The 25360-nt window shown below is 44.3% G+C and overlaps 1 protein-coding gene across 2 annotated transcripts in view; it reads left to right on the top strand.

Moving 5' to 3' along the window:
- STK26 (serine/threonine kinase 26) overlaps positions 1 to 25360 on the top strand; it is a 179823-nt gene extending 154463 nt beyond the window's left edge. For both annotated transcript variants that reach the window (XM_077493978.1, XM_077493977.1), the window contains 4 exons: positions 3415 to 3508; positions 6783 to 6845; positions 8981 to 9117; positions 19040 to 25360. In XM_077493978.1, coding sequence (XP_077350104.1) covers positions 3415 to 3508; positions 6783 to 6845; positions 8981 to 9117; positions 19040 to 19061 — 316 coding nt within the window. In that variant the 3' untranslated portion in view covers positions 19062 to 25360. The remainder of the gene's footprint in view (positions 1 to 3414; positions 3509 to 6782; positions 6846 to 8980; positions 9118 to 19039) is intronic.

Here is a 25360-nt window from a genome sequence, read left to right as displayed (position 1 = left end):
TTATTCTGCCTGAGGGTCCTAAAGGACAGGCAGCTACAACTTCAACTATATCAAGGTGGATTCGCCAAACAATCATTCAGGCATATGAGTTGAGGCACAGGGTTCCACCGAGAGACCTGAAAGCACATTCCACTAGAGGGGTTAGTGCTTCATGGGCAGTGCACTGACCGGTGTCTATGGCTCAGGTCTGCAGGGCAGCCGCTTAGTCTTTAGATTACACATTCACCAGATTTTACCGATCTCGAGAAGAGACAGTCTTTGGTCATAGCATTTTGCAGGCGGCCTTATAGAGCCAAAGGACAGTTGGGACTTATCTAAACTGTGTATCCCTCCCCTCAGGTGCATTGCTTTAGGACATCCCAGATAGTCATGTATAACTGCTCTGTGTCCCGTGATGTATGATAAAGAAAAACTGTGTTTTAAATACATCTTGCCTGTAAAACAGGGGTTGACAAATTTGCTTGGAATCTAGGAGCCAGCTTAAAAAGTTAGGAGCCAGGTCCGTGACGGCGATCCGGACCTGTCCCTAGCCTGACATGGAGACGAGTGAGGGGAAGATAGCAGCGCCGTCGCCGCCCCCCCCCCGTCTCCAAGTCATTGCCCATAGCTCTTAGAGGGACATTTTATTTATTTTTTTCAAATGACAATTTTTTTTTCAATTGCATTTTAGTGTAAATATGAGATCCGAGGCCTCTCTGACCCCAGATCTCATATTTAAGAGGACCTGTCATGCTTTTTCTATTACAAGGGATTTTTACATTCCTTGTAATAAGAATAAAAGTGACACAACATTTTTTTTAAAAGAACAGTGGGGAAAAAAAAAGTTAAAATAAGCAGAAAAAATAATAATTTTTAAACGCGCCCTGTCCTGCCCGCATATAAAATCGGTGTTCGAACCACACATAGGAGGTAGCGCCGTGATCGGTAGAGCGAAAGCAATAATTCTAGCCCCAGACCTCCTCTGTAACTCAAAACGTGCAACCTGTAGAATTTTTTTAAACGTCGCCTATGGAGATTTTAAAGGGTAAAAGTTTGTCGCCATTCCATGAGCGGGTGCAATTTTGAAGCGTGACATGTTGGGTATCAATTTACTCGGCGTAACATTATCTTTCACAATATAAAAAATAATTGGGCTAACTTTACTGTTGTCTTATTTTTTTATTAACTAAATTATTTTTCCCAACAAAAGTGCGCTTGTAAGTCCGCTGCACAAATACGGTGTGACAGTATTGCAACAACCACCATTTTATTCTCTAGGGTGTTAGAATAAAAAATATATATAATGTTTAGGGGGTTCTAAATAAAGGGAAGAGGCAGGTAATATAAAACAGGCAGAGGAAGCTTCATTAACATTGCTGGTTTGTCATACCAACGGCGACCACAAGAGGGCGCCAGATTCCATAAGGAATCATAGGACCGCAGAAGGCCTCAAAGCCGCGGCCTAAATTTTCGGCCGCCGGCGGAACGGCCCGACGCGATCACGCTGGGGGGGTCCACAGAGACAGGATACCCCCAGCTGTGCTGCCCCAGGCGCGAGGTCGCTATTTCTAGTCGCCAATGCGACCTGGCGCCCGGGTTTTGTCGAGCCCTGCTGTAAAATACTTTTCTTTGAATACATCATGGGACACAGAGATCCCTCCCCTCTTTCCTGGGACTCTTCATTGCTTGCTACAAAACTGAGGTAATTTCCATATGGGAGGGGTTATATGGGAGGAACCTTCTTGCTATTGGTTGCCAGTGTCCAATCACCTAGAGGTAGCGTATAAGATGGTCATGAATAACTGCTCTGTGTCCTGTGATGTATTCAAAGAAAAGGATTTTACAGGTAAGCTGTATTTAAAAATCAGTTTTTTAGAACCACTACAGCAGGGGTCTCAAACTGGGGTCTCAATACAATACACAGGTATTCGCAGCCCACCTGCAACAAACGCACGCACACACACTACTCAGTTACTCCCATACACTGTCAGTCATGTTTTGTAGTTTGTGTCTGTCACTCTGCATAGCCTCCCCTTGTAATCTGACACTAGCAGTCCCGCAGCTTAGCTGATCAGCCTCACTCTCCCTCTGGTCTGCACTTAACTTGCCCCTACTGCCTCTCCCTGTCCTCCAAGAGGTTATCTTAGTTTCCAGGACATTCCTCTCACTTCCTGTTTTGGCTATGGGACAGGAAATGAAGGTAAATCTCACCAGAGGGACACGGATGGCCAAAAAAAACAGGTTATATAACTAGGGCTGCAACTAACGATTATTTTTATAATCGATTAGTTGGCCGATTGTTTCGATTAATCGGTTAATAGATTCTTTCAACGAATGTACAAAGATTTTTCACATGAATGTTGTCTGAAAATTGATCTGTGTGGCCAGCATAAGGCTCGGTACACGCCTGTGCAGTTTGCTTTTGATAAATTTATGCAGTGCTTTTTGCTGTGCATGTTGATTTTTGCACACATGATTTGGCTGCGATTTGCATTTGCTTATTTTTTTTTTTTTTAACTTTTTTTTTTGGCCGATTTGTTGTTGGGAGGATTTAAAAAAAAAAAAAAAAAAAAAATTGCTGGAAAAACGCACTACATGCTTTTCTACAGCTTCTCCATTGAAGTATATTGAACCAAACAAGCACCGTTTTGCATTGAAAAAGGTCCTGGACCCTTTCCAGCAGCTGAAAAAAGATTTGAACGTTAAATGAACTGTAGTGCGTTTCTGCAAAAAGCATTAAACACATGGGTGAGAACCAGATCTAAGACATTTAGTAACATAATGTGGTTAAAAAAAAAAAATTGGCCCTTCATAGTACAAGAAAAAGCAAATCGCCACTGAAAGGGGTTCATTTTTTTACTGTGCAACAGTGAAAGTAATATTTACAGTAGCGATTATTTGCTCTTTTTGTACTATAAAGGGCTAATTTTCGTTTTTTTTTTTTTTAACCCCTTTAGGTTACTTGCCGATCGATTATGAAAATAGTAATCGATTAATTTCATAATCGATTAGTTGTCGATTAATCGATTCGTTTTGACCCTAGTTATAACCATCCCTTACTCCAAAAAAAGGTTTTGCCTATAGTTCTACTTTTATGTATTAGTATTTTAATTTTTTTTCTTCTTTTGCTACGTTCGGCCCAAGTTGTTTTACTGTCCCTGTTCTCCTGGTTATAAACATCTTATGTCACTCACCCATAAGATGTTTAAGTACTCCTTTTCCTTTTTATTAGAGAGGGTTTCATATTTTCATCATAATTGCTTTGTTGTTGCCCTGGTTCCCAGAGGCCATGAATATGAAATGCTCAGTCTATCTCCAGAAATGCCTACATTTCAGCATAGGATGTAAATGTAATGTAAATGGTAATTGTCTTATGTAAAAGTACCTCTGTTTATAGAAACTTTTATAGAAATATGACCATCCCGATTTTTGCAGAGAGTCCAACAACAAAGAGAACCATTCTCATCCTGAATGGAACTTCACCACAGTCCGGAAGAAGCCAGACGCCAAAAAATTGCAGAATGGTACAGTAAGTGTCATCCCTTTTTTTTTTTTTTTTTTTATCTTTAATGTTGTCCATATGTATAAAACACGTTGTGTTCTAGATTTTTATTTAAAGTAGCATTAAACCTTTAGCCTGGTGTGTGTGTGTGTGTGTGTGTTTTTTTTTTTTTTTTTTTTGAGCCAAATATAATGTTTCCCCAGCAAGCTGTCCTCATGCACGCATGGCATTAGAAAAACTAGCTAAAAAGCAGCTGTAAAAACCAGATTTTAGTAACTTTTTGCATTGGCGTTAATGCGTGTTTATCCGCGCTAGCTTTTAGCAGCGCTTCGCTGCTTCTATTTAAAATCTCAGGTTCCCCAATGAGAGCCGTCTTAACTGATCCGACTTTCAGCCAATTGATTTGAAGTCGGACCATGATGATCCGACTTGTGCTTTGAGGATCTTAACCTGTTCTGGACCGCCTGCTGTCGTTATACGGCAGTACTTTGCCGTTGAATAGCGTTATGGCAGCAGATAGCTACCATAACCCCAGTATTTTTAAAAACGGTGGGCGGTATGCTTTCAGGTAAAAGTGGTCTCTGTGGCGTATTCACCATGCGATCACTTATCAGCGGCGGGAGAGGTGCCCCAACCCCCTCCCGCCGCGTCCCGGTCATCTCTGCCACTTACTGGAGCCGTTGGTAGTGGCGGAGGCTATCTTTTCCCCTCAGAGGCATGATGCCCCCCACTCGACTCCATACCATTGGACTTCTTATTTTTTATTTTTTATTACATGTAAGTCTAAATGTGAGATCTAAGGTCTTTTAGACCCCAGATCTCACATTAAAGAGGTCCTATGTTTTTTTCTATTAAAAGGGATGTTTACATTCCTTAAAATACGTTTTTCATTTTTAATTTTTTTTTAAGGGGACAGTGTCACCAGAACTAGTGTCCCCATTTGCAGATTTCCCCTCTATTGCTTTTCTTGTGACAGCCCAAATTTTGGGATTTTCTTTCCTTTCATTTTCAATGATAATGGTAAACAGGACAAAGAGAGGGTGAATCTCCCTAACAAACACAGGCGCCAGTAAAAAGCCGACAGGTGGTGTAATTTCTATCTAGAATTTCCTTTAGATATACTTTTATGTAGTTGAACAGGGTGGTACAACTCTAAGCCAAAGTTCACCTCACAGATAGGAGAACCTGTTTGCATAAACATTTAATACAGTATTAAGATTACTTTGCTGGTTTCTGTTTTTGGTGTGACAGTGCCCATTTTACAGGTTGAAACTAATACTGAATGATGTGACACCGTTGGTGTTTAATTCTCTGAGAAATTGCGCAAAGGTTTTACTGATTGCTCATTTTAAAATCCCCCTACTTTTTGTCAGTAGTTCATTTTTCTCATCCACAGAGTCTGAGGAATTCAGAAACGGTAGGGTTTTACTGCCACCTTCAGTATTTGGCTAATATCTTAGGTTAAGCTCTCTTTCCTAAGCTTTGCTGAAAGGTCTATTTCTGTTGTTTTTTTTTGTACAAGTCATGGGCTCTATTATCCACCTAAAGGTGGGGGCATGTAAAACAGGTGTAATGATTAAACACTGGCAAAAAGAGTTGAAGGGGCATACTTCTATATACCCCTACCGACTCCCAACTATTTATTTTTTTGCTAGTGCCCTTAGGTGATATGCCTCTCGTCTCTACTGAGTTTACCTTCTTACTATAGAGGGTTCTCTCTCTGATATTCCACAAAGATGATTCTTCTATCAAGAATATAGCAAAGTAGCTACAGTAGCACCATAGTACCTGTGGTGCTATAGCTACTGTGGCTCCTAATGCAGCTTTCAAATCGACTCCTTGGCAAAGCCTTTTGGGGACCATACCTGGACCCATGCGGTTGACAGATATCGAGCTGGCCTATGGTGTTGCTGCCATGCACTGGATCCTGCTATAGGTGCTCACCTTGGCACATAATGCAGCTGGTGGAGGTAGCTCCTGGGTACTTTAAAGGTTCATTGCTGTGTTCTGTCTGTGCCAGAGACCCTGTTCCTGAAGACCCTTGCAGGGTTATGTGCATCAGGAAGCCAGAATGGGGTTGTGTACTTGTATCAGTGCTGTAGTGCTTGCACTTGTCCCCCAATGTGGTGTAAACGAGGCACCTACTACTGCCTTGTTTTCAATCTTGCCCCTTAGACCTCCCCTTTTCAATTTTTATATTTGTGTTTTTTTGTTTTTTCTCTTGAGCTATACACATTCTGAGGAGGTATCCAGGTGCCCATGCATCGATGGATAGCTTAAGGGACAGGAGCCTAATATAAGAGGTATCATAAATTAAAGTGGTTGTAAACCCTCCCCCACAACTTTGTCCCATGTAAATCAGCATAAAAACCCAAATGAACACTGCTTGTAGATATCTCCTTACTTGATTAGTATTGTTATCCTTGTTGGTCTGTAGAATGAAGTCACTGATTTACGGCACACTCTCTGTGACCAGACCAGATATAAACCAGAGCATCATTGGTGATGCCCTTCCTTGTCAGCGGGCAGGATGTTCCAGGTTCCTTGATGAAAGTCCTTCATAGAATCATCTACACTGTGGTGATTTTCACTTGGTTTCTAGCTTGCAAGGCCATAAACCTCAGTCCTTTTTATCATGGAACCCTCTTTCCCTAAATCCTACAGGTTGGCAATATAAGGTTTGGGCCTTAACTCAGAAATCAACTGGTCTTTTCTTGCAGACCTGTTTTTGTCCAAAGTTCCCTCTGGGGACTTTTTTTCGCTTAACTTTTTCACATTGTTGCTGTATTTGTACCTTTTTTATGTAGTTGTGATTTTGCACTTGTTTTGGTTTCACGGCCTCTTGCGGATTCAGGCTTTATATTCCTTTGAGTAGAGTCATTCGACTTTGGTGATAAGTAGGGATGAGCTCCTTCACCCCCCGCCTCCCTTCTCTCCCCCCCCCCCCCCCTTTTGAATTCTTGTGTCCCCTAATGGATGAGAGAGTGTGTTTGTTTTTCTCACTATAAAAACATTTTTCTTTGGGTTTTTGCTAATGCCTGCTGGGTAGAGAAGGTGTTATATGGGGGCTGGCTTACAAGGTTTGCCAGCGTCCTAACCACCTGCAGGGTGCAGTAAACCCCACGTTTCTGAATTCTTGTCTCAATGGACTCCAAGAAGAGTATTTTTGGGAAGTACCAAAAATCTACTGGAATCTGTGCAACATGTAAGATTAGTGTCTCACATGTCATGTCTTAAGTAAAATAAAAAAAAATCTGACTGTATAACATGCATGTATAAGCTTTCTTCATTTGCCTTTCAGGATCAAGAACTTGTGAAAACCCTGAGCTCTTTATCTGTAATAATTGCCCCAGTGTTTGCTGAGGTATGGTTTTTATATTGTGGCTGTTAAAATATTAAGAATAATTCTAAATGCAAACTGCAGGGGAGCCAACCGCAATTAACACTGCTTTTTAATAAAAACACCTACGTGCTTATATATTTAAGTTGTATTCATTTATGCTGCATAGTGTATATATCTTTTGTAAATCCCTTTTGGCATTCTCTACAAAATACTGCAGGTTTTTATAGTGGATTTGGTACAATAAAAGAGGGAATAAATATGCTATTTATTGTAGCTATGGAATAATTTAACCGTTATTCAGCAGTACCTGCCAGTTGTATTTTCTCTGTTTCAATTAAAGTGGGGAAGAGTTTAGGGCCCCTTTCACACTTGCGGTCCGTTTTTCATCCATCTGTTGATGAAAAATTGACATTGATGCATCTTTATGGAAAAACGGATGATCACCCATTTACATCCGTTTACATTTACTTCCGTCAACATGCATTTTTTGGAATGGATCAATGCCCTTATTTTTCTTCAGTTTTAAAAAAGATGAAAAACTGATGGAAATTTCATCTCTTTGCTTTGAAAAAAAGTGGCACCTGCCGCCATCCGATCCTGTCTGTCAAAAACAGACGGCTCGTGGTCCTATTCCCTATCTGTCCAGATCAGATGGAAAGAGACAAGCAGTCCGTTTCCATTCGATTGTCCCATAGAGGAGAGCACGACTGTGTTTCCATGTCTGCTTTGCAAAGCGGAGAGATTCCCCTTAGTGGTGGCGCTCATGTGAAAGGAGCCTTAGGGTAAAAAAATTCCAGTGGCACTATTGCTCCCTCACCACACCCCCCACCCACTCTTTCTTGATTGCTATTTTGGTTCAGCACTGTGCCCATCTGCAGCAATGCTGGCCTTCCTCTCACAGAACAGAGGCAGCAACAGGAGCCATTGGCTTCTCCTGCTTTCAATCAAATCCTGAGAGCAGGGGGCAAGTCCTAGACATGGTGGGTGTATGTGTGTCTAGTGAGCCTGCAGGTGCACCCCCATAGGAAGTGTTTTCCTATGATGGTACAGCGAAAAGAAGTAGCCCGGAGTGCTGCAGATTACCCCAGATGATGAACATCTGCCCACTCTGTGCAGTAGTGTTGCGCAGAGCAGGTAAGCATAACATGTTTACAACAAAAAAAATGCCCGGCCAATACAAATACTCTGTAAATTACCCCTTTTTGTAAAGTTGACTGTTTAAGGTATTTAGTAAAAGGCATAGTAAGTATTTTTTGGTTCTTTTTTTTTTTTTTTTTTTTAACTTTACATATTGCCACCAGTGCAATTCATTGTCCTCATATGGTCAAGCGTGCTGTGGTTGGCCCGGTTACCATGTGACCGCTGTGGGCCAATCGCAGCATTACAATAGTAAGCAAAACCATGGAAGTCATTCATGGCTGTTTTTGTTTACCTTGGTCACAACGATAACTTGATTACAATCAGTGATCACGTAATACCCCGGCCACTGTGCCGAGTGCTGTGATCCGTTGTATCCAAAGGGCACTGTAACACCAGTGCCTGCAGCTGCCTCCTGATCACGGTATAATTACCGTGAGTGGGTCGGCAAGTAGGTAATTATGATAAGGTACATTATAGATTGGTTATACACAGTAATAATCATTGAATGTTAGTCATAACAATTTTACTGCTAAAACTCGGATTCACTAATTGAATATGATCCATAAGAGACCTTAAATGTTTGTTAAGCCTGCACTAAGGTGTTCGTGTCCCCATCTTCATGCCAGTCAAATAAGGCATTCTCTGGTTTTGAGTCATCTCTTCTCTCTGAGCCCATTGCTGCCTTGTTTACACGCCCACATTGGAGCATTAGAAAGGAGGTTGCCCAGGATAATCTGACATGCTTCAAGTCCGCAAAAACGTACTGTGTGAAAGTCTTAATCTGACTGCAAATTATGATGGAACTCTCCCCCCTCATTGATGGCTTTTATCTGTTGCCTTGACTTACTCTTGGGGGGGTCTAAAACAACTCCACTAATATGGGATGAGCCACCTGTAGTTTAACCACTTCCCACTCAGCCTATTGTATGGGAACATTATTAACCTGAGTGCAAAAATGATCCATTGCTTGAATATAAGTAATCCTCTTGTCTAACCCAGGGATGTTATTTTTACAGCTTAAGCAGCAAGACCGAAATAATGTTGTGAGGAAAAATGCCATTGAAGAATTAGAAAAGAGTATGAACCAGGCAGAAGCTACTTATCCTGGAATTACTGACAAGATGGTAAAGAAACTTATGGAAAAATTCCAGAAGTGAGTATTTTTGAAAATAACTAAAGCAACAGACAGATGTGAGCAATTGTAACAGTATCAATGTGTCTGATCTGTGTGCTTAAAGTGGTTATACAACCACTTTTACCTACTGGTAAGCCTATATTAAGGCTTACCTGTAAGTGCTTGAAATATCTCCTAAACCGCTGAGGTTTACTATATTTACTAAAAAGGCAAACGCTGATGACTACGGTGTATGTGCCCTTTAGAAAGGGCATATGGTGCTGTTTCTAATAGGGGTCATGCCGTGACTGGCTCCTCCACGTATGCCTATGAGTGGCGTTGCGACTCCAGCCAGTCACAGAGCCGTAGTTCGTGGCCCCAAAAGGAAGAGGGGCGAAGATGGACACTCCCTGCTAGTGGGGACAACGGAGACATTGCAGGCTTCAGTTTCAGGTAAGTGACATATAATGGTCTACTATGCAATCCATAGTAGCCCATTATGCTTTACCTTTGCAGGGAAATAAAGAAGCAAAACACACTAGGGTTTACTTCCTCTTTAATGTTTATGAGGAGAGATGGGGGGGGGGGGGGGGGAACGTGATAGGGCGTTTAACTTCATGCATTTTGTTGGGCCTGGTTCACACTATTGCGACCTGAAAGTCGTACCTTTGTCGGGTGACTTACTGGTGACTTAAGTACTACTTTGAAGCGACTTTCAAGAATGCCTGGGTAATCGTCCTGTTATGTCAGATCCAAATCACATCAATATAGATGAGGAGCTGACTTGGAGGTGACTTCCATTAAAGTCTCTAGGCACAAGTTAGACGTCGCCTTGAAGTAGTATAAGAACCTTTTCTAAAGTCAGAGCGACTTTATTAGTGCTAATTAAGACCCCTTTCACACTGGGGGGCTTTGCAGTTGCTACACCGCTAAAATAGCGACTGCAAAGCGCCCTGAAAGAGCCACTGCTGTCTCTCCAATGTGAAAGCCCAGAGGGCTTTCGCACTGGAACTGCGCGCTGGCTGGACGCTAAAAAAAGTCCTGCTGGCAGCATCTTTGGAGCAGTGAAGGAGCAACATATACACCGCTCCTGCCAATTAAATCAACCCTTTCTGGGCCGCTAGCGGAGTAAAAGCGCCCCACCAGCAGCTGAATAGCGCTGCAAAATTGACTAGTAAAGCACCACTGAAAATAGCGGTCCCACAGTGTGAAAGGGGGCCTAAGACAGCTCTCATTGACTGATGTGGATTTTCACATGTCATGCGACTTGGGGTGTTGCAAGTCGGATCCCAAATCGTGGCTGTGCGACCCGAGCCTTACTTCAAGATGATAAAATGAAATTATGTAGTTTCATTGCCATGTCGTGCATTTTTATCAATTCAATAACTCCTAAATAGTTCTTTTTTAACACTCCCTCCCAAAGCAGAATTGCTGGAAATGTTTTGATTTTCTTTTGGTTCTGCCCCCCTTTGCCACATCATTCCAGCCTAGGCCAGAATAAGCATGCACCTGGCCTTTAGCCTCCAGAGATACTTGCATAATTTCTCCCACTGAGGCTGCGGGATCAGAGCTTGGGGCCATAGACCGTTCCAGCACATCACTGGAACTGGCTGTCTGCAGCCAAAGGAGGCAGCAAACTGAAGAGAACCAAGATGGCTGGGCAGTACCCGCTGTATGGCACATGAGCAGCAGATCACAGCTGGACAATACTGGATTTTCAGTGTGGGCTGGTAACTACTGTACAGCTAACTCTTACCTGTTTGTGGACACTGCTTTCATGGAGATTGTGAGAGTTCATCTTTTTTTTCAGACTCCAAAAAACAAACCAACAAATTCTTACTCCCAGTGCGTGTGCCTGAGTGTGTCAGACACCTGATTGTGGTACATCTACTTTTTCTGTAAGCACTGCATATTGTGGTGCAACACACGCACCTTCAATTTAAGAGAAGTTTCAGGAAAAACGTTATTTCTCTTATATTTACCGACCGACACAGCTCCTCTCTGTAACAAAATGGGTTGTTAGCACTATCACTGGAGAATACTAGGCAAAGTTGTAATACAACACTTCAGAACTTTTAATTCTGCCCAGGGGGCGGTCCCTAGGCTACAATCCCCACAGTCTGCCCTAGCAGCCTCAGTTTTATTTTGCCTAGTGAAGGAGATGCACCTAGGAACTGCGGGCCCATAGGTCCGGGGTTTTTTTGATGCAGAAGCTTGGCTTTTTGCGCAGGATGAATGATCCTGTGATCTTCTATCAACAGCCGGCTGGGTGACAGGCTGGTTCACTTATCCTTGTAGTCTCCCCAGTCCGGCCATCGAGCGCGTGCAGGTCGCAGCTACAGCTCGGCAGGCCACGACATACCTAGGCTCCAGAGGTGGTCGGTGAGCTTTTAAGCTCCGGGGCATACATATGACTAGGCTACTAATGTCTGTGTCACAGTATACCGGGCCAGTAGACTTTCCTGTACTGATCAGGAGTTGGCTACAATGGAATGTCTCCCAGCTCTTCGGGACTGGTAAGTACAGCATTCCCGGTCTCTGCAGGGTTGAGCAGCTGGGCATTCCCTGGTAGGTCGATTCGGGGGCCCCTTCACCCCCTCTTCTCTCCCCTGTCCCTAACTCTCCTCCTTTCCCCCCCTCACGGGGGGGGGGGGCTGTACATGTATTGAGCGGTGTGTGTGTGCTCTGGGTTCTGGCTGTGCTGGGGTGCCTGGGTCCTGTGTGCTTTAATCCCAGAGGGTGCCTGTGAGGTTTGCCCCCCTGTGTTGGTGCAGCGCTGTGTCTGCCACATGTTTTCTTTCTGCCTCTCATGGCGCTGGCTGGCGGCCATTTTCAGTGTGGGCAAGGGACAGCATGCTTCTGGGCTAAAGGCGGCCATTTTCCCGGTGATTCCCTATTCAGAACACTGGCGGCCATTTTCTTGAAGCCGGACCACGTTTTTTGTGCTCTAGCAGCTCCTGTGCCCTCAGCTTCCTGTTTTGTCATCACAGAGCTGGCTTTCTGTGTAATCTGGGCACATGTTTCAGTTCGCTCAGCGATCATTCACAGATCATGCTGACGGACTGCCACCGACACAGCTTTGGTCCCTCTGCATCTGGGAGCGCTAGGGATCTACAGGCACTGCTGTAAAACAGCGCAGAACTTCTTAGGGTGGTGAGTCCGGCGGGTTAGAACCCCTCAGTCATTGGCAGCGAGGAGGGTGGGACTGTCACTGTCCGAAGTCCCCTTCAGGTGGCAGACAGGATAGTCAGCATGGCTTCAGAAACTGGTGTTTCTTCCCCCGAAATCCAAGCAATTACAACCGGGTCACCTGCGGACCCCTATGGACACACTGACGGCGGTCCTCAATTCGTTGCCAAGATAGAGGTGGTGCGTGGGAAGAAAGATGCTAAAAAGCGGCCCCTGCCCCATGCCCCCCCCTGTTCTCTGGGGAGAGCTCTGACGCAGAATTGGATCCTGCTGAGGGCGGTGACCCCTGCTCTGTCTTGTCAGATGACACTGATCAAGACCATTCGGACAGTGCGGATGAGTCCACGTCTGGGTCCGTGCATGACAAAGTGCTTGTTGGAGCACTTATCACAGCTGTGCGTGATACCCTGAAGATCCAGGAGCCAGCGGATCCATCTGATGTACCTGTCCCTTTTGGGTCCCGCAAGCCAGCACGTTCATCTAAGGTATTCCTGTATCTGACTTATTTTGACAAGTTCATTTACAAGGAATGGGGTTGCCCACAACAGACCTTTTCGGTCCCCAAATACATGGCGGTGTGTTACCCCTTTGAGGAAAGCCTTCTCAAGAAATGGTTGGCTCCTCCGGTCGTGGACCCCCCAGTTGGCTCCTCCGGTCGTGGACCCCCCAGTATCCAGGTTAAATAAAGTAACCACGATCCCGCTTGAGGGGATGCCTGCATTCAAGGATTCCACGGACAAGAAGGCTGAGGTGGTGGCTCGTTCCTTGTTTACGGTTGTGGGGTCAGCCGTGCGACCTGTACTGGCATCCGCACTGGTGTTGCAGACACGGACTGAGTGGGCAAAACTTTTGCACCGCGAATTGGGAGAGCAACAGGCCTCCCCTGTCTGCGTGGAACTATCAGACCAACTAGTGCAAGGCCTTAAGTACGTCTGTGACGCGCCCCTGTATACTCTCCCTCTGTTATCCAGGGCTCTTTGGAGCCTCGTTGGATGACATTAAAAATGCCACTGGTGGTAAGAGTACACTACTACCACAGGCCAGGAAAGCTAAGGAGCCACGCCGTAGGCAAGGGCCCTCTTTTTTTCTGCTCACAAGCGGCTTTTTTGTCTGCCCAGAGCTTCGACGAAACGTCCCCAGCCCGACAGGATGCCCACGGATGGTTAAAAACGTCCCTGGAACTGCAAGCCTGCGAATAAAAGTGCTACAGCATGAAGCCCATGTCTCGGGTGGGGGATCACCTTTGGGAGTTTGCAGCCCGGTTGTCCTCCCGGTTATCTGAAAAATGGGTCTGCGATCTGATTTCCACAGGCTACAAGATAGTTTCTCTTGGCCGCCAAACAGATTTTTCCCCTCCAGCATACCCATATCCCCGGTTCACCAGGAGGCCCTGTTGTGGGCGTTAAGGGATTTGCTGAATCACGGGTTGATTGTACCAGTCCCGGAATCGGAATGCTTCCAGGGATTCTACTCAAATCTGTGGTTCCCAAGAAGGAAGGGGTACGTCCGATCTTGGACTTGGAAGCCCTCAATCACTTTGTAAAAGTGCAGAGGTTCAGAATGGAATCAGTTCGCTCAGTAGTCGCTGCACTCCATCAAGGGGACTCCTTGACATCCTCTAGACATCCAGGATGCATACCTGCACATACCCATATGCCTTCAGCATCAAAAATGTCTGCGTTTTGCAGTCGGGGAAGCCCATTACCAATTTGTGGCTCTTCCCTTTGGTCTGGCATCAGCCCCCCGAGTCTTTACCAAAGTTCTGGCTCCAGTATTGGCGTTGCTGAGACCACGTGGGATCGCGATCGTGGGCTACCTAGACTATCTCCTCCTGAGAGCTTCTTCCGCCTCAGAATTAGAGGAGGATGTGGCTATCACCATGCAGACCCTGCAAGAATTTGGGTGGCTACCGACCCAGCGTCTGGAGTACCTAGGTTTGCTGTTGGACTCCAGGGAAGCGGGAGTTTTTCTCCCTTCAGACAAATTACAGACTCTCAGATCCGCAGTCAAACTACTGATGAACCGCAAGTGGTCGTCGCTCCGGTTTTGCATGCGAGTACCGGGACTCATGGTAGCCTCCATCAAGGCAGTTCCCTAGGCCCAGTTCCACACCAGAGTGCTGCTGAAGGAGATTTTGTTAAAATGGGACAAATCTCAGTTGTCCCTAGATCAACAGATCCAGGTGAGCCAGCCAGTCAGGTATTCTCTGATCTGGTGGTTGAGGTCCCCAGTGATTCAGTCCGGAAAATCGTTCGTTCCTCTGAAATGGACGGTGATCACTCCGGACGCCAGTCTATCCGGCTGGGGTGGAGTGATGGGGGTTCAGTCAGCTCCGGGCCTCTGGTCGACGAAAGAATCAGTTGCTGATCAATCTGCTCAAGTTGAGAGCAATCATGCTATGTCTCCACACATGGTCGGTGAGTTTCTTCAAGGGCGTCCGATAAGGATACAGTCTGACAAAGCCACGACTGGCGTATGTAAATCACCAAGGGGGAAAAAGCTCAGTCGCTGCTCGAGAGGTTGCTCACATACTTCGGTGGGCAGAGCAACACGTACCGGCCCTGTCAGCCATTTACATCCCGGGGGTGGGGAACTGGCAGGCGGACTATCTGAGTCGACAGATGCTGGACCCAGGAGACTGGGCATTGCATCCGGAGACATTCAAGCTGCTGTGCCTGAAGTGGGGAACACCAGATGTGGATCTACTGGCCTCCCGTCTCAGTCGGAAGGTGCCAAGATTCGTGTCCAGGACAAGAGATCCATGGGCAGACTCGCTGGTGGCTCCGTGGGATCAGTACCAGCTGATTTACGCCTTTCCTCCACTGAAACTGTTGCCACGTCTGCTTCGCAGAGTGGAAGCTGAGGGGATCCCAGTAATACTGGTTGCCCCAGATTGGCCTCAGCGTCCTTGGTACGCCGACCTGGTGCGTCTGGTGGCAGACGCTCCCTGGCAACTGCCATTGCGAGAGGACCTCCTATCTCAAAGTCCAATTTTCCATCCTGCTTTACCATCTCTTGCTTTAACGGCATGGCTATTGAGAGCCAGGTGTTGAGGAACCGGGGTCTGTCTGGCTCGGTGATTTCAACTATGTTGCGGGCATGGAAATCTTCTTGGAAAATATACCATCGTACCTGGAAGGCCTACATCTCCATCTGTGAGGAGAAAGGATGGCATCCGTGATCCTTTTCCATATCCAGGATCCTGCTGTTTATCCAGCAGGGAGTGGACCAGAGATTGGCGTTAAGCACCATCAAAGGGCAAATCTCAACTTTAGCTGTCTTTTTCCAATGACCCCTGGCATCACACTCCTTGGTGAGTACCTTCGTTCAGGGGGTACGACACGTAGTCCCTCCGGTGCGTCCACAGTTACCCCCATGAGATTTGAACCTGGTGGTGTTGGCGCTTCAAAAACTGCCATTTGAGAATGTCGGGGAGATTCCCCTTTTGACTCTTTCCCAGAAAGTGGTCTTTCTAGTGGCCATCACCTCGGCCAGGAGGGTTTTGGAATTTGCAGCCTTGTCCTGTAAGTTGCCCTATCTGGTTATCCACAGGGGTAAGGTGGCGTTGTCCGCAACTGTCCTTTCTACCAAAGGTGGTCTCGGCTTTTCATATATATAAGGACATTGTATTAACATCGCTGTGTCCTAAGCCGAAGCACCCTAAAGAGGTGGCCCTTTCCGCTTTGGACATGGTTAGAGCTCTGAAGGTGTATTTGTCTGCCACGGCTCCCTTTCGGAAGTCAGACTCACTGTTTATTTCGATAGATGGTCCCAAGAAAGGCATGTCGGTCTCGTTGGCCATTTCCAGGTGGATAGTAGTACAAGCCTACCCCTTGAAGGGGGGGCAGGTGCTCCCTTTTCCAGTCACGGCCCACTCCACAATGGCAATCGGAACGTCTTGGGCTGTCCGACACCAAGCGTCTGTCGCTCAGGTGTGTAAGGCGTCAACCTGGTCGTTTGTCCATACGTTTACCAAGTTTTACAAGGTAGACGTCAGTGCATCGGCTGATGCCTGTTTTGGCAGCAAAGTTTTGCAGGCAGCCGTGTAGTTGCAATTGAATATGCAACCAAAATTTTTTTTTTCCTGTTTTTTTTTTTTTTTTCGAAAAACGCAGTACTATTATGTTAATACACTGTTGCATTACTACCGCAGTTGGCTACGGACTTGGGGATTGAGGATACCTTGTGGTTTTGTGGGGGTTTTTCCACGCACTGCTGTTTTTTTTGTGGGTTTAGTTTCACTAGTTACCACCTGCCATGGTGGATGAAGTTTTAATGACACTGGTGTACCCAATCAAGAAAGTTCGCTCCCTATACAACCCCTCCTCCATTCAGGAACAATCAAGGAAGTTATCTCCCTATATAACCCCCTCCTCCTTCCAGAAGCACATCAGTTTGTTTGGCTTTTTTTGGCCAGTTTCTAAGTTGTTGGTGAAGTGAAGATGTGCTCTGAGGAGCTCCAGGAGGGATCCATGCTGGATTTAAAAAGCCTCCACAACTAGATCCATCTAGGCCACTGCGGCCACAGGATGGTACCTGGGCCTCGCATAGAAGAACAAGGTTTTGCCTGCAACACTTCTCTTTTTGAGAGCTGGACCCTAGGAATCGGGACTGTTTTTGGCCTTGCATTACCTAAAGTTCTCCTGAGGGGTGCTATACAGGTCCAAATGCGTGGAACCCCTATTAAAAGGGACCCGGTCTTTGAAGGTTTAACTACGCTGCCCGCTGTGATGGATGAAGTTTAGATCTGTCTGTTTACAGCAGTATCCTGCAGCGAGAAAAGGCTAAGGGCCGGTTCACACAGGGGGCGACACGAGGCGACATGACTTGCCGTGCCGCGACCTGACAAGTCGCCCCCGTTCTGTACAATGGAACCGTTCTAAGAGGAGCGACTCGAGTCGCTCCGACTCACAAAAAAGGTTCCTGTACTACTTTTGGGCGACCTCGGGGCGACTTGCATTGACTTCTATACAGAAGTCATTTGCAAGTCGCCGCTGAGGTCGCGGCGAGGCAAGTCGTGTCGCCTCGCATCGCCCCCTGTGTGAACCGGCCCTAAGAGAAAAGGCTAAGAGAAAAGGCTAAGAGAAAAGGCTAAGAGAAAAGGCTAAGAGAAAAGGCTAAGAGAAAAGGCTAAGAGAAAAGGCTAAGAGAAAAGGCTAAGAGAAAAGGCTAAGAGAAAAGGCTAAGAGAAAAGGCTAAGAGAAAAGGCTAAGAGAAAAGGCTAAGGAACTGCATAGTCCACCTAGACTTTTCTTTCATACTAATATTGTAATGCCTTAAAGTCTCTAGAAGGAGTAAGAATACACATACCCTTTCAGCAGCTCTGTGTCCAGCTACAACAGCGTGGTGTGTCCTAAGCAGGAGGGGGTTTTTATCTCCTCTCCCCCGAAATGGGGAAACCGATGAGCTGAGGGTGCATGTACAGTAAAAGCTACATCACACCCTGTGAATCTTTGAGCAGTGTGACATAGCCTCAAAACAAGAACCCCCCTCGAGGGATGCAGAGCGGTTTTTCTAGAAAACTTTTGTTTTTTACTTGCTTTATAATGCAGCGAAGCCAGCCTCTCTCAAGGGAGAGGACAAAGGCCGCATGGCAGCTTTAGTCTTCTCTCCTCCGAGTCTGTGTGAACTCTCCATCCTCTTGGAACCACACAGCGCACAGGCAACCAGGCTTGCACCTGAGAGGTCCTATAAGGCTGACACCCTTATCATGAAGTGTTTACCAGAGCAGCTGAATAAGCAGTCCGACACAGGAGCGCTGAACACATGAGAGGTGTACACGGGCATTTCCAGTACAGCAAAAGACATTGTGTTTTAGCATCAGATTAATCTTTATGCTGCCATTGTTTTTTTTTTTCTACTATGCAAATAGTACTTTCTATTAGAGTACCTCTGCTTTTGTGCTTAGCACTATGGCTTCCACGTTTACTACTAAGGCACCAAAAGTTCCACCCCAAGGCGCTGGGAACTCCAGATATTCCTCCGTACTGCCATCCACTCCGGAGATACCAGATATATGGCAAACCAGTGTGAGTTTTGGGACCACTGCTTTCACACTTCAGCCCCTGTATACGTGACTGAAGATGCATTTTCCTCTGCCCTGCAGGACTTAAAAGGAAGATTAGCGGCTTTAATCACATTCTCTATCCAAGGGGATAGGAAGCGTACTAGTCCCCCTTCCCCACCTCAAACCCTTTACCAAGGGAACAGTGGGTACAGAATGAGGCATTAACCTCAGACGATCACGTAGAAAAATAAGCAGTTTTTTTTTTCCTCTGCTGAGGAAATAATTGATGAACCTTGTGCAACCTCGAAATCAAACTCTTAGAGATGGTTCATTCCACTTTCATGCTACCCCTAACAGTCAGCTGAAAGTTTGGTCCCTTCCTTGGGTTCTTTAAAACCTTTACTCTCCCCCCCTCCCTCTCTCCCCCTCTCCCCCCCTCTCCCCCCTCTCCCCCCCTCTCCCCCCCTCTCTCCCCCCCTCTCCCCCCCTCTCCCCCCCTCTCCCCCCCTCTCCCCCCCTCTCTCCCCCTCTCTCCCCCCTCTCTCCCCCTCTCTCCCCCCCTCTCTCCCCCCCTCTCTCCCCCCCTCTCTCCCCCCCTCTCTCCCCCCCTCTCTCCCCCCCTCTCTCCCCCCCTCTCTCCCCCCCTCTCTCCCCCCTCTCTCCCCCCCTCTCTCCCCCCCTCTCTCCCCCCCTCTCTCCCCCTCTCTCTCCCCCTCTCTCTCCCACATTTTATCAATTTGACTTGTTTGTCCTTTTCCCCTTTAGGTATTCTGTTGGTGACTCCTAAGTATCATCCTCATTTTAAGACCATGACACTGCTGTATGAGAATGGCAGAGGGACACCCGCCCAGTATACTCACCGCCTGGCCATGCTTAGCATTTTCAGCTCCTTGTGCCTTTCGGATCTTCACGATACACATCCATGTGACTATGATCGACAGTTTGGAAAGAAAAGAACATTTAGCAATTTTGTTTTCTATTTTTCTTCCCTTTTTTTTGTTAATTTCTTTTTTTTGTGATGGTGTAAATGGGTTTTTATATTTTCAGGAAATTATTTTGTAAAGACTGAACTTTTACTACTTTAATCTTTTGTTTAATCCTGTAAATGTTGAAATGCTGTTAAATTTTTTTTTATTTTTTTTCCCATGTTGGGTAACAGTTTGGCTAGGAAGATGTGCAAGTGGTTGTATGTTTGTGTTGCACTGTTCACTGACTGAATCTACTGGTCTGTTTTGTTTTATTTGTGTGTGACTTCTGCCATTACTTGGTGGATGAGCATGTTTGTGGTATACAGCGGGTCTCTTTCACTAAGGCACATTGGAGCTGCTTTACAGCTAGCAATTTGCTTATGACACTGTGTAGTCTTTGAAGAAGTTCTTTATGGCCCTTTGAGCAGCAGTCAAAAGGTGTTTGCCAGCTAAGATTGTCCTATGCACTGTCATCTGTCCATTAAGTTGTAGAAATGTAGATGCAAGTGCCACTGAAAGCTAATGTCCATCCAATTATATTTTAAGCATGGATCCAATGCTGGCTAGCTGAATTGCCCACTGGCATCCCATTGCTGAAATCATTCTGCTAGAGTTCTCTGAAGCATTAAACCAAATTTACAGCTGGCAGTATGGGGCTTTTTTGTAGGCCCTAGCGTAGATGTGAGTACTGAGGACCCAAATATTCACTATACATAAATGATTGCCTCAAAACTTCTTTGTGGTCCATAGCCCTTAGCTATATTTCTCTCAATCTCTTGTACTGAGAGGAAAGGTATACTGGTGGACATGAGCAGTGATAAACTCTGCGTCCAAACATGCCTAGGCTCAACCCTAGCTATGACCAAGAACTTCTCTCCGGCTTGCTATGAGGCACAGAACTTCATCTCCACAGTCTCCATAGCGTACAAGATGCCTTATGGAGAGTATCTGTCAGCTGCACAAAATGGAAGCAGCCTTTTTATGTACTTGAAGTATATCTTAACCAGATGATCTTAACCAGATGAATGCTAATATTTATTGCAGCTTACTAGTCTTAAAGGCGATGGGTGTATTTGTTATTTTAATCTAGTTTTTTTTTGTTTGTTTTTTTCCTGTGGAAGTGCAGGAGAATACCTGTTCCTGATAGAAATCAAGTTTTTGAAACTTCTGTACACCAAACTAAAATCTCAAAACTTGTTGGTTTTCCAGTGCTCTATGCATGTAATGATGATGAAAGGTTGGAGGTAGAGTTGCTTGTGGGTCTAAATCAAGAGGGCAGGGTGACAACTCTTCTCCACCATAAATAGTATGCGGAGGACAGGAAGTGTTAGTGGCAGGATCATCAAGGAAAAGGAGTAAGGGGAAAAATAATGCAGCTGTCATCTACTAGTGAGTTGCAATATATTACATTTTTGTTCTTGGGTTTAGATGCACTTTAATTATACTGAAAATGCATTTTATTTCGTTAGAAACTGAAAAATATGTTGCCTGTGTGAATGTAGGTTTGAACAAATTTACAGCTTCAGCAGGGATGTTCCCAGTAAATGTATATGCTGCTCTCTAATGCTTGTTTGGTGTAGCTATTACAATTTCTTCCTCCGTTGTTTGTGGCTATCAGGTACCCTCTATAAACAGAAAACATATCACCACACTGGACAAACTGAGCAGCTATGTCCGGGACTACGTGTCATACACTTTATGCTAAACATTTTGCTGGAATTTATCGCCTTCAAACGCAAAGCCTTGAAATCTGAATGCAGATCTGCTGTGTTTTTTTTTTTTTTTGTAAGAAATCATTTGTTTTAGATTAATTCCACCTTGGTCCATCTATTTGGAGACCGGAATCAGTAACTGGCAAAGCAGCAATATTTGCTTGTCTGGAGTGGAGGTACAATAAGCAGCTTTGCTCCAATATGTGACAAGACTTTCTGATTTGTAAGGTCTTTTTTGTGCATCTTCTGTTTTCTTTAAAGAGAATGAAAGCAATACATTTTTATTTGTACTTTTTTTTTTTTTTTTTTTTTTTTTTGCTGTTAGACCAAGGATGTCTAACATTTAAGTTCTTGCTTCCACAGTGTCCCTGCTGTACATTGCAGCAATGTGATGTAGGGCTTTTTTTTTTTTTCTTTAATAAAAAAAAAAAAAGGAAAGACAGCCTGTTGAAAGACAATGTATAATATGTGCTATAATAAGGAGAGCAGGAGCTGTAAAGTGGACTTGTCATGTTGTGGCAGACACAATGCTGCAGGACAGATTTTATCGACGAGACTTTTTTTTTTTTTTTCCCCCACCCTCCCCTGTTTAACACTTGGTCTAAGTTTATTTTCTAGCCATGTCAGCACTAGGGGGATTATGCAGCGGAAGACTATGCTAGGAAGATGGCAGAAACAGAATGAATGGGAGCGGTTAGGTAATGTGGAACTTGTTTTCTAGACTGTTTATCCCACCAGTTTTAATTCCTTCCCATTACACCGCATATGGTAATCTTGGTGCCCCTTCTGCTTAAAGTGGTTCTAAAGCCTAAACATTTTTTACCTTAATGTCTTCCTTCCATTAAGGTAAAAAATGTTTAGGCGTTGAGGGCACTGGACAGAGAGGAGGAGCTAGCAGGGGGACCCGAGAAGAGGAGGCAAGTATGGAGATGTGTGTTTAAAAAGAAAAACAAATTCCTTTACAACCACTTTAACTGTCAGACACTGTCAATAGTAGCCCAAATCCCGGTATGTATACTTACCAAGCCACTCTCCCTCATGGATTTTTCACACTGCTGTGCTCTCGCTAATGGTGCAAGGCTTCCAGGTATATGGGGGCTTACATGACTTCCACAGTATTGGGGGTGTAGGGCAAGTTGGCAGCTATGCATGCTTACAGACTGGGGCAAAGGGACAGAACAGACTTAAGAGTTAGCTATAGAAATTCTGAGGGTTTTTTTCCGTGATGTACGAAGACACCCACACAATTCAGTATGCCAGCAAGTAAACGTCGGAAATATTGGTTTCCAGGTATAAATTTAGCTTTGAAAGTATAAGTGCACTTGTGCAAATGTGCCTTGGGCTCTAATGCTAGTTCCTAAAAGCCTTTGAATGCCACATATAGTCCTTGATCTGCTTGGATTTTTACTTTACAGATAGCTGTGTGGCACTTAGCAGCAGAGTAGTCATAGGTTAAAGCCTAATTTCAGCTTTGCTTTCACTTGTTTAGGCTGAACTGTTTCCTTTAGCATCAGCTACATTCAGTATACAGCACTGTTTTCCAGCAGCAATAAGGAGACTTCCATCTGTTGCCAGAACAAAATTGAGTTGAGCAAAGCACTGCCAAGCCATTCAGAGGAAGACTTGTATTTCTATTAATGAATACAAGACTTCTCTAAATGGCGAAGGTGGTGAAGAGGCCGGGGTGATGATACAACCTCAACATCAGCCATTTAGAGGAAGCCTTATATTCATTGATAAAATGCAATGCTTTCTGTGAATGTTTGAGCAGCACCCAGCCCAACTCTATTTTGTTCCAGGGACAGGAAGCTCCCATACTGCTGTCGAAACACAGTGCTTTATACTGTACACAGCCGATGCTTCATACAGTTTATACAGCATTGACTTTGGCTGCATGTAGTAGTAGGCTTTAAAGGGTTGTTGGCGGTAGGCATGGTAGCTCAGTAAGTGTATGTTGTGTATAGATTTTACTAATGTTTATAGACCTGAATGACTGCATATTGGCCACTCATTCCCTGAAAGAGGATTGCTCTCCTAATATATATGTTGCATACCCATCTGTCTGAAAACCTAGATTTGCACTGGTATATAGGGAATGCTGCAGAATTTAAAATTGAGTGGGTGGAGCTTTTGCTTGAAAATACACCAAGACCTCAATATCAGAAAAAAGAAGACTGTGTCGAAACACTTGTTTTTTTTTTTTTTTTTTTTTTCTTCTTTTTTTTTTCTTTCCCTTGCAGTGTTGTGTGTTCTAGAGGGTGACATGTCCACATTATTTATCATTAAAACCTGATCTTCACTCTGTCAGTGTATAGACAATGGTTTACACCAGCATCCCCCAGCATTCAATGCTCTTCTGTATTATATTCCATTTTTCCTGTTCTTTTCCACCCTTCTCCATCAGCACCATGATGTATTTATACTCCTGTGAAAGTGTATTTTAAGTCTATTTACCATTTAATATACAGTTAACTAAGTTATAAGTAATGAAAAGACTTGATGTTTTGGCAGTAAAAAGCAGAAAAACTCTTTCCAAACAGCCGGCGGAACTGTAAATGGTCGATAACTGTATTTATGGTACTGCTTGATGGGGTGTTCCTCAGTAAACCCCATGTACATGTATGTATATATATATATTATAAATAGTGCAAATGTTTGCTTCCGCATGTACTTTGTTCCTTTTCAGGTGGTGTAATTATAATATTATAATATGTATTCTTGTTATATTATAATATTATAATGTTTGTGTGCATTTTTATGATTTGAGCCCTAAATATTTTTTCTAATAACCTTAGTCATTTTTGTTGATCGGGCTCTTTACCTATATGTGCCAGAGACTATGGCCTCCCATTTCTCAGCTGTAATGTATGGCCAGTCTCTCACGCACCGTATGGACTCCAACCTGTCTGCCAAATATATATAATGTAATGGTGCGTGACCTCCACATTTTATCTAATTGCCATTGCAGTGTTTAGGGTTTTCTATTGAAAATAGACATTTGTGTTTTAAAGCGATGCGTCCGCCAGTATCTGATGCAAATGAGCATGCTGCAGTGTCCATTGACTGTTTTATAGCTGCTTGAAGAGGTGGTTATTTAACTGGCAGTGTATGGACTGCTTTTGTGGTGAAGATCTGGTAGCACAATGTCTTAGCCACACTTTAGCTTTTTGCCAATGATGCCATGGGGCCTTTCCTGGATTGTCACCTACCAGTGTAGCTTGAGCTTTACTCTGAACTGATGCTGGGACTGGATTTCCTTGTCTAGACCATTGCTTAGATCATCCTTAAATTGTTGCAGGAGGGTAGGTGCTTACAAAAAAAACAAAATCTCGAAATAGTGTTGGTGCTTCTGTTTCTGTGAAGCAGATGACAGAACTCCTTTTACAGGCAAATTGTCAGGAGGAGGAGATTGTTTTAGAACTAATTAGCCAATAATCATCCATCCATGATTTTTTTTTTTTTTTTTTGCTGAAAGCTGCAGCATATGGATTTCCCACTGATTTGAGCTTCAAACATTCTGTATAATTAGACGATCACGGCCTAGTTTGAGGTGTTCTTATTACCATTTGTTTCCATCATCTAGGTGTTCAGGTTTAGAATTCAAAATATGCGGGCCCCATAGTTCTTCTGTCTCAGTTGACTTTCAGCTAATGCAGCCAGTTGCTGACCAGTGAAAGCGTTCTGTCAGTGGCACCAAGAACATTCTTTTTAAGGTGCAGTCAGCAACCTAGCTAGAAGAGAGAAATACTAAATCGGCAACTGGATGGAAGGAAAAGCATCTGGTTTCCTGTGTGTTTTTGTTTGCGTTGATATGTAAGGTTTATTAAACTTGTGTCTAGCAAATAAAAACAGTACAGAAATGGAAGCACAGACTTGATGTACTGTAATGGTAGAAAAAAAAAGCTTCAAATTGCAGCATGCTTATTTCCACTGCAGGGTAGGTAGATGCCCCTCAACAGAATTCCTGTTTTAAGGGGGACACTTGAAAACTAGTAACTGGCTAAAGCCAAGGAGCAAGCAACATATTTAGTGGTGCCTACAGAATTGAGTTCACTTTTAATTCCTTTCTTTTTCATTTTTAAGGAAACCTTTCTGTTTGCGTTTTCTGCTCTCTGAGACTCGCTTCAAATTTATATCTTGAGAAAGTCTGAAAATAGTTTTTGAAAACAATGTTATGGTTAAAAAATAAAATATTTTTATAAATATATAAGCAGTAAAAGTTGTAAATACAGTCACTCAGAAAGCTTTATAAGAACTTCAGAGAGAAAAAAATGTAGAAAAAAAAAATCCAGTGGTACCCTTATATCCTTCGTAGTCATTACTCTTGTAAATCTGTTAATAGAGTAAGCTTATTTCAATATTTCAGGGGGATTTTAAATGGTTTAAGAATAAATATTTAAATTCTG

Source organism: Lithobates pipiens, unplaced genomic scaffold, assembly GCF_037356315.1.
Source record: "Lithobates pipiens isolate NorthernLeopardFrog02 unplaced genomic scaffold, aLitPip1_a1.2 Scaffold_1, whole genome shotgun sequence".
Classification (NCBI taxonomy): domain Eukaryota; kingdom Metazoa; phylum Chordata; class Amphibia; order Anura; family Ranidae; genus Lithobates; species Lithobates pipiens.
The sequence above is the reverse complement of the archived record's forward strand: the minus strand, read 5'-3'. Positions and strand labels throughout refer to the sequence as shown.